Here is a 13546-nt window from a genome sequence, read left to right as displayed (position 1 = left end):
CCGCTCTGAGTTTTAATAAATAAATCATCCTGCCCTCTCCGGCTGTCAGCTGTGTGACTACGGGCAAGTCACTTACCTTCTCTGCGCCTCACTTACCTCATCTGTAAAATGGGGATTAAAACTGCGAGCCCCGCCCCGGGACAACCTGTAGTCATTCATTCATTCAGTCGTATTTATTGAGCGCTTACTGTGTGCAGAGCACTGTACTAAGCGCTTGGGAAGTCCAAGTTGGCAACATCTAGAGACGGTCCCTACCCCATGGCGGGCTCACGGTCTAGAAGACTGTTGTAACCACCCTGGTGCTTAGGACAGTGCTTTGCACATAGTAAGTGCTTTATAAATGCCATCATTATTAGTATTTATTGAGCGCTTACTGTGTGCAGAGCACTGTACTAAGCGCTCGAGACCGGGAGCCCCCCGTGGGACAACCTGACCACCTTCTCGGCGCTCAGGACAGTGCTTTGTACATAGTAAGCGCTTAAGAGATACCATCACCATCATCATTATCAGTATTTGGCACTTGGCTCATCATGCTACGCACTGTGCCGTGTTTTGGTCGCGTGTTTTCTTGTCACCGCTTCCGTTACCAGATTTCAGCGGCCCAAAAACGCCCGGTGCCGCGCAGTCCGCTCGGAAAAACTGAGCCGTTACGCCCGGCAGCGCGTAGTGACACTTACTTTCTCGATGCAGTCGTCGAAGAAGGCCAATCCGGTATCCTTATCGCTCACAAAGCTGCACTCCTCGATGAAACGGATGAAAATCTGGGTCTTGGTTAAGACGCTGTAGAATCTGGTGTAGGTTCGGTCGCGGCTCTTTAAAAAACCTCAACGGGAGAGCGAAAAGGGAGGCCACGGTGAAATCCCGGCTTTCCCGCCGGCGTGGGGCCCGTCGGAAGCGCGGCTTGGGATCTCCCCGGCTGGGGTCGAGGGGAGCGAAACCGGTCGGCCACCCACGCGTAGGTCGGAGCCGTGTAAGGGACGTACGGAGCCACGCGTGCGGGAAGCCCCTCCGTGAGATCCCCTTCGCCGGCCGGATCGCGTGTTTTCGCTACACGCGGCGGCCAGAGCGCGACGGGCAGGATGGAGGAGCGATGCCGTGTCAGAAGACCCGGCGGCCCGCGCACACGCGTGCAGCCCGGGTGCCACAAAACTGGCTTTTCCTCTAACGAGGGGCCCTTCCTGACCGCGACTCCCACGTTTCCTGGAAAACGGGGTGCGGTCTGACCTCGTCGGGACCGGGCTGCGGACGCGCGTCACCTGAACTCGGAACCACGGCAACGCTTCAAAAGGTAATAACGATAATAATGACGGCATTTATTCGGCGCTTACTATGTGCAAAGCGCTCTTCTAAGCGCTGGCGAGGTGACAAGGCGATCAGGGCGTCCCAGTCCCATTTCCCAGCTGAGGGAACTGAGGCCCAGAGAAGTGAGGGGACTTGCCCAAAGCCACACAGCTGACAATTGGAGGAGGCGGGATTCAAACCTGGGACCTCGGCCTCCAAAACCCGGGCTCTTTCCACTGAGCCACGCTGAAGGTAGTTTTCCGAGAAATCCGACCGGAAAGCGAAAGGACACTACCTGTTGCCGTCTTTCAAAAAGAATTCTGAGCCCAAGCCATGCCCTAAATGAAGTTTGAAATCCGCCCTGAGTCTTCAGAGGCCGCGCGGAAAGAGCCCGGGCTCTGGGGTCCGAGGACACGGGTCGGGACCGTCTCTGGACGTTGCCTACTTCTCCTTCCCAAGCGCTCAGTACAGTGCTCTGCACACAGGAAGCGCTCGATAAATCCGATTGGATGAATGAATGAATGAATGAATGAATGAAAGAAAGCGGCGGAGCCGGGATTTGAACCCGCGACCTCCGACTCCCGGGCTCTTTCCGCTGAGAGGAGGTCTGGGAGAGGCGTGTCCCGGGAGACGCCTCGGCGGCAGAAGACAAGACGAGAACCCAGTACGGTGCTCTGCCCGCGACAGGCGCTCAATAAGTAACCACCGGCTGAGTGACGAGAGTTCTTCTCTAGGAAGAAGCCTGGTGTCACTAGGCAAGGAAGCAGCGTGGCTTAGCGGAAAGCGCCCGGGCTTGGGAGTCCGAGGTCGTCCCGGCCCCGCCGCGTGGCAGCTGGGTGACCCTGGGCGGGTCGCTTCGCTCCTCTGGGCCTCGGTTACCTCATCTGTGAAATGGGGGTTAATAATAATAATAATAATGACGTTGGTATCTGTTAAGCGCTTACTATGTGCCAAGCGCTGGGGGGGATACAAGGCGATCAGGGTTGTCCCACGTGGGGCTCCCAGTCTTCATCCCCGTTTTCCAGGCGAGGGAACCGAGGCCCGGAGAAGTTCAGGGACTCGCCCCAGGTCACGGCGCCGGGATTGGAACCCACGACCTGTGACTCGCCCTCTCCAGCCCCCCCGCCTTCCCTACTTCCCTTCCCCACAGCACCTGTATATATGTTTGTACGGATTTATTCCTCTATTTATCTATTTATTTTACTTGTCCATATCTATTCCATTTATTTTATTTTGTTAATACGTTTGGTTTTGTTCCCTGTCTCCCCCTTCTAGACCGTGAGCCCACCAGCGGGTAGGGACCGGCTCTAGATGTTGCCAACTTGGACTGCCCAAGCGCTTAGTACAGTGCCCTGCACACAGTAAGTGCTCAATACATACGATTGAATGAATGAATGAATGGGATGTATATATGTTTGTATGTATTTATTACTCTATTTTACTTGTACATATTCTATTTATTTGATTTGGTTAATATGTTTCCTTCTAGACCGTGAGCCCGCTGTCGGGTAGGGACCGTCTCTAGATGTTGCCGACTTGGACTGCCCAAGCGCTTAGTCCAGTGCTCTGCACACAGGAAGCGCTCAATAGATACGATTGAATGAATGAATGAATGAATGGGATGTATATATGTTTGTACGTACTTATTACTCTATTTATTTTCCTTGTACATATCCGATTTATTTGATTTGGTTAATATGTGTCGTTGTCTGTCTCGCCCTTCTAGACCGTGAGCCCGCCGGCGGGTAGGGACCGGCTCTAGATGTTGCCGACTTGGACTTCCCAAGCGCTTAGTCCAGTGCTCTGCACACAGGAAGCGCTCAATAAATACGACTGAATGAATGAATGGGGTGTATATATGGTTGTACGTATTTATTACTCTATTTATTTTACTTGTTCATATTTGATTTATTTGATTTGGTTAATATGTTCTGTTTGTCTCCCCCTTCTAGACCGTGAGCCCGCCGGCGGGTAGGGACCGGCTCTAGATGTTGCCAACTTGGACTGCCCAAGCGCTTAGTACAGCGCTCTGCACACAGTAAGCACTCAATACATACGATTGAATGAATGAATGAATGAATGAATGGGATGTATATATGTTTGTATGTATTTATTACTCTATTTATTTATTTTACTTGTACATATTTGATTTATTTGATTTTGCTAATACGTGTTGTTCCCTGTCTCCCCCTTCTAGACCGTGAGCCCGCCGGCGGGGAGGGACCGGCTCTAGATGTTGCCGACTTGGACTGCCCAAGCGCTTAGTCCAGTGCTCTGCACACAGGAAGCGCTCAATAAATACGATTGAATGAATGAATGAATGGGATGTATATATGTTTGTACGCATTTATTACTCTATTTTACTTGTACATATTCTATTCATTTGATTTGGTTAATATGTTTCCTTCTAGACCGTGAGCCCGCCGGCGGGTAGGGACCGTCTCTAGATGTTGCCGACTTGGACTGCCCAAGCGCTTAGTTCAGTGCCCTGCACACAGGAAGCGCTCAATACATACAATTGAATGAATGAATGAATGAATGGGATGTATATATGTTTGTACATATTTATTACTCTATTTATTTTACTTGTACATATTCGATTTGATTTTGTTAATATGTCTTGTTGTCTGTCTCCCCCTTCTAGACTGTGAGCCCGCCGGCGGGTAGGGACCGGCTCTAGATGTTGCCGACTTGGACTGCCCAAGCGCTTAGTACAGTGCTCTGCACACAGGGAGCGCTCAATAAATATGACTGAATGAATGAATGGGATGTATATATGGTTGTACGTATTTATCACTCTATTTATTTTACTTGTTCATATTCTATTTATTTGATTTGGTTAATATGTTCTGTCTGTCTCCCCCTTCTAGACCGTGAGCCCGCCGGCGGGGAGGGACCGGCTCTAGATGTTGCCGACTTGGACTGCCCAAGCGCTTAGTACAGTGCTCTGCACACAGGGAGCGCTCAATAAATATGATTGAATGAATGAATGAATGAATGGGATGTATATATGTTTGCACGTATTTATTACTCTATTTATTTTACTTGTACATATTCGATTTATTTGATTTGGTTAATATGTTCTGTCGTCCGTCTCCCCCCTTCTAGACCGTGAGCCCGCCGGCGGGGAGGGACCGGCTCTAGATGTTGCCGACTTGGTCTGCCCAAGCGCTTAGTCCAGTGCTCTGCACACAGTAAGCGCTCAATAAATACGATTGAATGAATGAATGGGATGTATATATGTATTTATTACTCTATTTATTTTACTTGTACATATTCGATTTATTTGATTTGGTTACTATGTTCTGTTCCCTCTCTCCCCCTTCTAGACCGTGAGCCCGCCGGCGGGGAGGGACCGGCTCTAGATGTTGCCGACTTGGACTTCCCAAGCGCTTAGTCCAGTGCTCTGCACACAGGAAGCGCTCAATAAATACGATTGATTGATTGATTGATTCCCAAGCCTTTCCACTCTTTCCACTGAGCCACACTGCTTCCCCAGATTAAGTTCCCTCATCTGTAAAATGGGGATGAAGACTGCGAGCCCCACATGGGACAACCTCATCTCCTTGTGTTCCCCCCAGCGCTTAGAACAGTGCTTTGCACATAGTAAGTGCTTAACAAATACCAACATTATTATTATTATTAAGACTGGGAGCCCCATGTGGGACACCCTGATGACCTACCCCAGCACGCAGAACAGCGCTCAGCACACAGTCGGCGCTTAATCAACACCATCGTCACTAACACACCGTGACGCGTCCGACGGCTAAGCACATTTAGGACAGTGCTCCTGCACCAACGTGTAGTTCCCAAGCGCTCAGTACAGTGCCCTGCACACAGTAGGCGCCCAATAAATGCGACAATGAACGCTCGGCACCTAGTCGGTGCTTAATCAACACCATCGTCATGAACACACGGTGACGCGTCCGACGGCTAAGCACATTTAGGACAGTGCTCCTGCACCAATGTGTACTTCCCAAGCGCTCAGTACAGTGCCCTGCACACAGTAAGCGCCCAATAAATGCAACAATAAGCGCTCAGCACACAGTCGGCGCGTAATCAACACCATCGTCACTAATACACGGTGACGCGTCTGACAGCTAAGCACATTTAGGTCAGTGTTCCTGCACCAAGGTGTACTTCCCAAGCGCTCAGTACAGTGCCCTGCACACAGTAAGCACCCAATAAATGCAACAACGAACGCTCGGCACCTAGTCGGCGCTTAACACCGTCATCACTAACACACCGTGATGCGTCCAACGGCTAAGCACATTTAGGACAGTGCTCCTGCACCAAAGTGGACTTCCCAAGCGCTCAGTACAGTGCCCTGCACACGGTAAGCGCCCAATAAATGCGACAATGAACGCCCGGCACCTAGTCGGCGCTTAATCAACCCCGCCGTCACTACCACACCGTGACGCGTCCGACGGCTAAGCACCTTCTGGACGGATATTTGGATATTTGGGAAGGGAAGCAACGCGGCTCGGTGACAAGGGCCCGGGCTCTGGAGTCCGAGGTCACGGGTTCGAATCCCGGCCCCGCCCCCTGTCTGCCGTGTGACCTCGGGCCAGTCGCTTCACTTCTCTGAGCCTCAGTTCCCTCATCTGTCAAACGGGGACGAAGACCACCTCGATCACCTTGCATCCCCCCCCCCCCCCCCCCCCGGCGTTTAGAACAGTGCTCGGCGCATAGGAAGCGCTTTATTCCCCGCGACGCGTGGCCCGAAAGGGAAACGGCTTCGCGCCTCTTGGCCGTGGCTCACCTTGGCGGTCAAACAGCGAATCAACGGCCGTGGCTTTCTTCGAAGGGGCCTGCGTTAGCGGTTTCAGGTACACCCGGTACCCCTTCAGAATGGACGCCATAAAGCGCAGAAACGCCTCCTGAATCTCCATCTCCAGTTCCGTCGTCTTCTTCTGCCAGGAGAAATCGGCCTCGATGGGCGTCATTTCCACGGCGGAGCCTTCTTGGGTCTTCCTGTGAACTAGACAATGGAAAACCCCGTGTCCACCAAGCCGTCGGGATCTCCTAGGGACGGCTCGCATCCTTTTACCGTCTTCCCTTCCCCACAGCACCTGTATATATGTTTGTACAGATTTATTACTCTATTTATTTATCTTTCTCGTACCTATCTATTCTATTTATTTTCTTTTGTTAACGTGTTTTGTTTTGTGGTCCGTCTCCCCCTTCTAGACTGTGAGCCCGCTGTCGGGTACGGACTGTCTCTAGATGTTGCCAACGTGGATTTCCCCACAGCACCTGCATATATGTTTGTACAGATTTTTTACTCTATACTTATATTTATTTATTCTATAATACTCTATTTATTCTATTACTCTATATTTATTTATTTTTCTTGTACCTATCTATTCTATTTACTTTCTTTTGTTAATATGTTTGGTTTTGGTCTCTGTCTCCCCTTTCTAGACTGTGAGCCCATTGTCAGGTAGGGACCGTCTCTAGATGTTGCCAACTTGGGCTTCCCCACAGCACCTGTATATATGTTTGTACAGATTTATTACTCTATTTATTTATTTTTCTTGTACCTATCTATTCTATTTATTTTCTTTTGTTAATATGTGTTGTTTTGTTGTCCCTCTCCCCCTTCTAGACTGTGAGCCTGCTGTCAGGTACGGACTGTCTCTAGATGTTGCCAACGTGGATTTCCCCACAGCACCTGCATATATGTTTGTACAGATTTTTTACTCTATACTTACATTTATTTATTCTATATTACTCTATTTATTCTATTACTCTATATTTATTTATTTTTCTCGTACCTATCCATCCTATTTATTTTCTTTTGTTAATATGTTTGGTTTTGTGGTCTGTCTCCCCCTTCTAGACCGTGAGCCCACTGTTGGGTAGGGACCGTCTCTAGATGTTGCCAACTTGGACTTCCCCACAGCACCTGTATATGTTTGTACAGATTTACAACTCTATACTTACATTTACTTATTCTATATTACTCTATTTATTCTATTACTCTATATTTATTTATTTTTCTCGTACCTATCTATCCTATTTATTTTCTTTTGTTAATATGTTTGGTTTTGGTCTCTGCCTCCCCCTTCTAGACTGTGAGCCCGCTGTCGGGTAGGGACGATCTCTAGATGTTGCCAACTTGGACTTCCCCACAGCACCTGTATATATGTTTGTACAGATTTATTACTCTATTTATTTATTTTTCTCGTACCTATCTATTCTATTTATTTTCTTTTGTTAATATGTTTGGTTTTGGTCTCTGTCCCCCCTTCTAGACTGTGAGCCCGCTGTCGGGTAGAGACCGTCTCTAGATGTTGCCAACTTGGACTTCCCCACAGCACCTGTATACATGTTTGTACAGATTTATTACTCTATTTATTTATTTATTTTTCTCGTACCTATCTATTCTATTTATTTCCTTTTGTTAATATGTGTTGTTTTGTTGTCCGTCTCCCCCTTCTAGACTGTGAGCCCGCTGTCAGGTACGGACTGTCTCTAGATGTTGCCAACGTGGATTTCCCCACAGCACCTGTATATATGTTTGTACAGATTTATTACTCTATACTTACATTTATTTATTCTATATTACTCTATTTATTTATTCTATTACTCTGTATTTATTTATTTTTCTCGTACCTATCTATTCTATTTATTTTATTTTCTTAATATGTTTGGTTTTGGTCTCTGTCTCCCCCTTCTAGACTGTGAGCCCGCTGGCGGGTAGGGACCGTCTCTAGATGTTGCCAACTTGGACTTCCCCACAGCACCTGTATATATGTTTGTACAGATTTATTACTCTATTTATTTATTTATTTTTCTTGTACCTATCTATTCTATTTATTTGATTTTGTTAATATGTTCGGTTTTGTTCTCTGTCTCCCCCTTCTAGCCTGTGAGCCCGCTGTCAGGTAGGGACCGGCTCTAGATGTTGCCAACTTGGACTTCCCCACAGCACCTGTATATATGTTTATACAGATTTATTACTCTATTTATTTATTTTACTTGTACCTATCTATTCATTTTCTTTTGTTAATATGTTTGGTTTTGTTGTCTGTCTCCCCCTTCTAGACTGTGAGCCCACTGTTGGGTAGGGACCGGCTCTAGATGTTGCCAACTTGGACTTCCCCACAGCACCTGTATATATGTTTATATGTTTGTACAGATTTATTACTCTATTTATTTTTCTTGTACCTATCTATTTTATTTATTTTCTTTTGTTAATATGGTTTGTTTTGTTGTCTGTCTCCCCCTTCTAGACTGTGAGCCCGCTGTCGGGTAGGGACCGTCTCTAGATGTTGCCAACTTGGACTTCCCCACAGCATCTGTATGTATGTTTGTACAGATTTATTACTCTATTTTTCTTGTACCTATCTATTCTATTTATTTTCTTTTGTTAATATGTTTGGTTTTGGTCTCTGCCTCCCCCTCCTAGACTGTGAGCCCACTATTGGGGAGGGACCGTCTCTATATGTTGCCAACTTGGACTTCCCAAGCGCTTAGTCCAGTGTTCTGCACCCAGTAAGCGCTCAATAAATACGACCGATCGATTGATCCTCACGGGTCCTCTCGGATCAAGCCGGGCGGGGAGACTGATGGTTGAAGCCCTCGGCCTTCAGTGAAGTGAATTCGTTTTAACTAGCAACTGGCAGGCCACATTGAGAAAGCAAAATACTAAAGTAAAGAAAAGCACTACTATTTTACTAATTAGTAAAATAATTAGTATTTTGCTAATGCTAAGTAGAATACAATCTTCCACTGTGAGCCCACTGTCAGGTGGGGACCGTCTCTATACGTTGCCAACTTGGACTTCCCAAGCGCTTAGTACAGTGCTCTGCACACAGTAAGCGCTCGATAAATACAGTTGATTGATTCCATTGTTTTAGAGCTTCTCTTAGGAGCGCCAAAAGAAACCGAGGTGCTAAAAAAAAAAAAGACGCACTTCCTAGTCTAGCCTCTCTCTTGGAATTTCACGAAATGAGAACACCCATTTCCTTGATTTCTCATTTCACGAAACGAGAACAAGGAGAGGAAACACCCATTTCCTTTATTGCTACTTAATTCTGTCCCAATTACAGGGGAGAAAAAAAGGCTCACAGGAACTGTACTGAAAAGCGGTGGATCATTTATTGGGTACCACTAGCTCGCTCTTCGGGATCGTTTTATCTTCAATATTGTTCTATCGCTTTAGAGAAGCGGCGTGGCTCAGCGGAAAGGGCCCGGGCTTCGGAGTCAGAGGTCACGGGTTCGAATCCCGGCTCCGCCACTCGTCAGCCGCGTGACTCTGGGCCGGTCACTTCACGTCTCTGGGCCTCAGTGACCTCATCTGGAAAATGGGGATGAAGACTGGGAGCCCCCCGGGACAATCCGATCACCTTGTCACCGCTCCAGTGCTCAGAACAGTGCTTTGCAAATAGTAAGTGCTCAATAAATGCCATTATTATCATCATCATCTTCAGGATTTTCTTTCAAGCGTGGTAAGCATCTTTTGGCCTTCGTTATCGTGCAGGATAAAGGCACGGGGTGGTCTAGTCGTTTACCTGATGACAGTTGAGGATACAACTTCTTTAAAGTGCTGAGTAGGTTTTTGCACGGTTTTTTGGGTAGCTGCTTCCAATTCATGCTTTTCTTTTCGTCCGATCTGTTGAGTAGAGGAATAAGGATGAGCTTCTCCTACCCGTCCCCAACAACTGTACTTACTGACCGCCTCCAAAACAATTCCGAACACACAACAGCAATGTCTCCCAAAAAAAATATCCGAAAGGCTCCGCCCCGGAGGAGGTCACGGTCAACCGGAGGGGAGACGGGTGGAAATAAACCTCCAACGGTTTAAGAGGAAAAACAGCCAGCCGAGTCGCAGGAGGCGATCTGAAAATCCGGCAGGGACGCGCCGTAAGCGCCGAGGCGGCCAACGGGATCGGGAAAGAGAAGTCAAGGAGGGCCTCCTGGAAGTGGCTTTTAGTCTCCGAGCGGGGAGGGGGGCCCGTACCGGGAAGCAGCTGGTAGACGGCTTTGAGACTGAGGGGCAGGAGTTTGGGTTTGAGAGGAGAAATGAGTAGCCGGAAGAGGCTTCCGAAAGGGAGACCGAGGTTGCCCAAGCGGCACTGTCAGATGACGATGAAAATCAGCCCGGCCATCGGACATCCGGAGGAGCGGAGCGGCATAAAGCGGGTGGCTCGTTACAGTAATCCAACCGGAAGGTGACGGGAGGCCTGATGGTCACGAGGGTGGGAAGAAAGGCCCCGAATTATCGGAGCTAGAAACGCAGGAGGCTTTCGGGAATGCGACAGGTAGACGACAGCGGGGAGTAAACGAAGAGAGGCGCCGAAGGTGATCCCGAGTGAAGGAACTTCCGATCCGGGGAAGGCGGTGGATTCGTTGAGAGCAACGAGAAAGTCGGGAGGGAAGGTGAGGAGGTGGTTTTTATGAAATGGAGTTTAAGGTGTCTGTCGGGCGGGGGGGGTCGGCCAGGCGGGTGGAGGAGATACAAGATTATAAAGCAGGCGAGTTGGGAGCCATGTGAGCAGGGAGTGAGCGTAGCAAAGGAGAAGCGTAAAGGACCGAGAACGGGGCTTCGGAAGAAACCCGCAGTCTGGAGGAGGGCGAAGGGTCAGCAAGGGAGACCGAGATGGGGCCGACGGAAAGGTACAAAGAGAACCGGGCGGGGACCGTCTGGGGGAAAAAGCAAGTCGGAGAGACAGAGTCTAGGAGGGGGGAACGGCCGTCACCGTCAGAGGCGGCCAAGGGGGCGAAGAGGGCTAAGATAAAAAAAAAGCCGCGAAGGAGTCCGGAATATTGTAAAAACGCGGATGGCGATGGGTCCTCGGGCCGTTAGAGGGGCCTGTATTCACTCCCATCACCAACCAACAACAATAGAGCTAAAACACGGTGGATCGGAAGTCCTACAACGTCGGAAAAACACAGTTTAGGCGGTGGGGTATGTCTTTGGCAATCGGTGACATCTTTCGGACTTCCCTCCCTCCTCCCGCCCCGTCTTCGCCTCGCCCATCTTTCCCAGCAGTGTGGCGAGGAGATCTCCCGTCTTCTCGCAAAATCCACCTCCTCCGCCCTTCGCACATCACCAAAACCCGCTCCCTTCTTCCCCTCCCCGGCAGCCATCTTCAACCGTTCGCTCCCTAGAGGCTCCTTCCCCACTAATTTCAAGCACGCCCACATCCCCCTTATCCGATAAAAAAGCAACCAACAAACCAAAAAAATCCCTCCCTTGACCCCGCACCGGGGCCCATCTCCCTCCTACCATTCCTCTCCAAAGTCCTCGGGCGGGTTGTCTACATCCACTACCTCAAGTTCCTCTCCTCCGATCCTCTCCGATCTGGCTTCCGTCCCCTTCGCTCCATGGAAACCGCCCTCTCAGAGGTCACGAACGACCTCCTCCTCGCCCACATCCAGTGGTCTCTACCCCATCCGACTCCCGCTCTGCCTCTCAGCCGCCTTCGGCACCGCGGACCGCCCCCCGCCTCCCGGGAGCGTTATCCGACCTCGGCTTCGCCGTCAGTTCGACCTTCACGACACCGCTAAAATCCACCCCTTCCTCTCCATCCCACCTGCCACCACGTGATCCAGGCGTTTATCGTATCCCGTCCCGATGACCGGCTCAGACCTCCCTGCCTCTCCCCGCTCCAGCCCATACTTCCTCTGCTGCCTGGACCATTTTTCGACCAAAGACGTCCGGCGTGCGCTTCCCCCCTCCTCCGTTACCTCCAGGGGTTGCCAACCCACCTCCGCATCACACGGAAACATCTCGCCGTCGGCTTTAAATTTCTTTATTTCACTCGTACCTATCTACTGTATTTATTTTATTTTGTTAATGTTTGGTTTTGTTCTCTGTCTCCCCCTTCTAGACTGTGAGCCCACTGTTGGGTAGGGACCGTCTCTAGATGCTGCCAACTTGTACTTCCCAAGTGCTTAGTACAGTGCTCTGCACACAGTAAGCGCTCAATAAATACGATTGATTGATTGATTGCCTCACCTTGCTACTCTCCTGCTCCAACCCAGCCCGCACTCTTCGCTCCTCTAACACTGACCCCGTACCCCACCGCCGACCTCGCACCCAGTCCTCCCTCTTCACATCCGACAGCCAATTACTTCCCCCATCACGGAGGCGCACCTCCTCCAAGAGGTCTTCCCCACGTAAGCCCTCATTTCCTCTCTCCCCGCCGCCTTCCGCATCGCCCTGACTCGCTCCCCTTATTCACCCCTCCCTCGGCCCCACGGCCCTCACGTACATAACCGTAATTCCTTTATACCGCCTCCAGATCGTGAGCTCGCTGTGGGCAGGGAACGTCTTGACCGCCCCCGCCGCACCGCACTCCCCCGAGACCTCAGTTGAGCGCTCGACGTCATAATAATAATGACGACGGCATTTACGAAGCGCTTACTACGCGCCCAGCACCGTTCTCAAGCGCTGGGGAGGTTACAGGGCGATCAGGCGGCCCCACGGGGGGCTCACTGTCGTCATCCCCGTTTTACAGATGAGGTGACGGAGGCCCGGAGAAGCGAAGCGACTTGCCCAAAGCCACACGGCAGACGGTCGGCGGGGCCGGGACTGGAACCCATGACCTCTGACTCCAAAGCCCGGGCTCTTTCCGCTTCCTGCGTGGAACTGTCGGCGCGTCTCCGGCCGAATTCAAAAGAGCGGACTCCCGTCGCATCCTCCCCAGCCCCCGCCTGGCCTCCAACCGAATTCAAGAGGGCGGACTTCCGTTGCAGCCTCGGAAGCAGGAAATCTTCCACATCATCAACAACTTGAAAACGACAGGATTAACGGAAGGCCCTGGAAAGACGGGTGGCCCGGTGGTACGGACTCCGCCCTTGGAAGGCGGCATCTCCCGGAGAGACACTGGGGAGGCAGGAGGGCTAACTGTCCCGCGGATCTGGCCGGGGAGAGGCCCTGCATCAAACCCGGGGGGGGCCACGTTCGATCCCAACTTCCGAGAACGGCTGACGACTGAAATTCGGGCTCCTGAGCCCCTAGGATGTGGACCTCAATCCCTAGGAATCCCGCTCTCGTCTGCGTCGCCCGAGATGCGGGGCGGCCCGGGCTTCAACTACCCAGTTTCTTCGCGGGTACCCTCTGTAGCTGTCTGGGATTCCCAAGCGGGCTCTGGAATCACCCGGGCATCGGTCAGGAACAGCACCGAGTCCTCCCGACGCTCGGAGGACCTCCTCGGATTGTGAGCCGGAGGCGGGACAGAGACGGGGTCCGACGTGATTATCCGGTATCGCCTGCCACGCGGTACGCACTTAAGCACCACGGTTATCATCA

General features: G+C 50.6%; 1 protein-coding gene across 8 annotated transcripts in view; it reads right to left on the bottom strand.

Annotated features, from left to right (window-relative positions):
- Nucleotides 1-13546, bottom strand: part of DENND4C (DENN domain containing 4C) — a 164963-nt gene that overhangs the window by 85020 nt on the left and 66397 nt on the right. For all 8 annotated transcript variants that reach the window (XM_038770216.1, XM_038770217.1, XM_038770218.1 and 5 more), the window contains 3 exons: nucleotides 9801-9901; nucleotides 6044-6262; nucleotides 678-823 (listed from right to left, as the gene is read on the bottom strand). In XM_038770216.1, the coding sequence (XP_038626144.1) occupies nucleotides 678-823; nucleotides 6044-6262; nucleotides 9801-9901 (466 nt within the window). The remainder of the gene's footprint in view (nucleotides 1-677; nucleotides 824-6043; nucleotides 6263-9800; nucleotides 9902-13546) is intronic.

This window comes from Tachyglossus aculeatus, chromosome X3 (genome assembly GCF_015852505.1).
Source record: "Tachyglossus aculeatus isolate mTacAcu1 chromosome X3, mTacAcu1.pri, whole genome shotgun sequence".
NCBI lineage: Eukaryota > Metazoa > Chordata > Mammalia > Monotremata > Tachyglossidae > Tachyglossus > Tachyglossus aculeatus.
The sequence above is the reverse complement of the archived record's forward strand: the minus strand, read 5'-3'. Positions and strand labels throughout refer to the sequence as shown.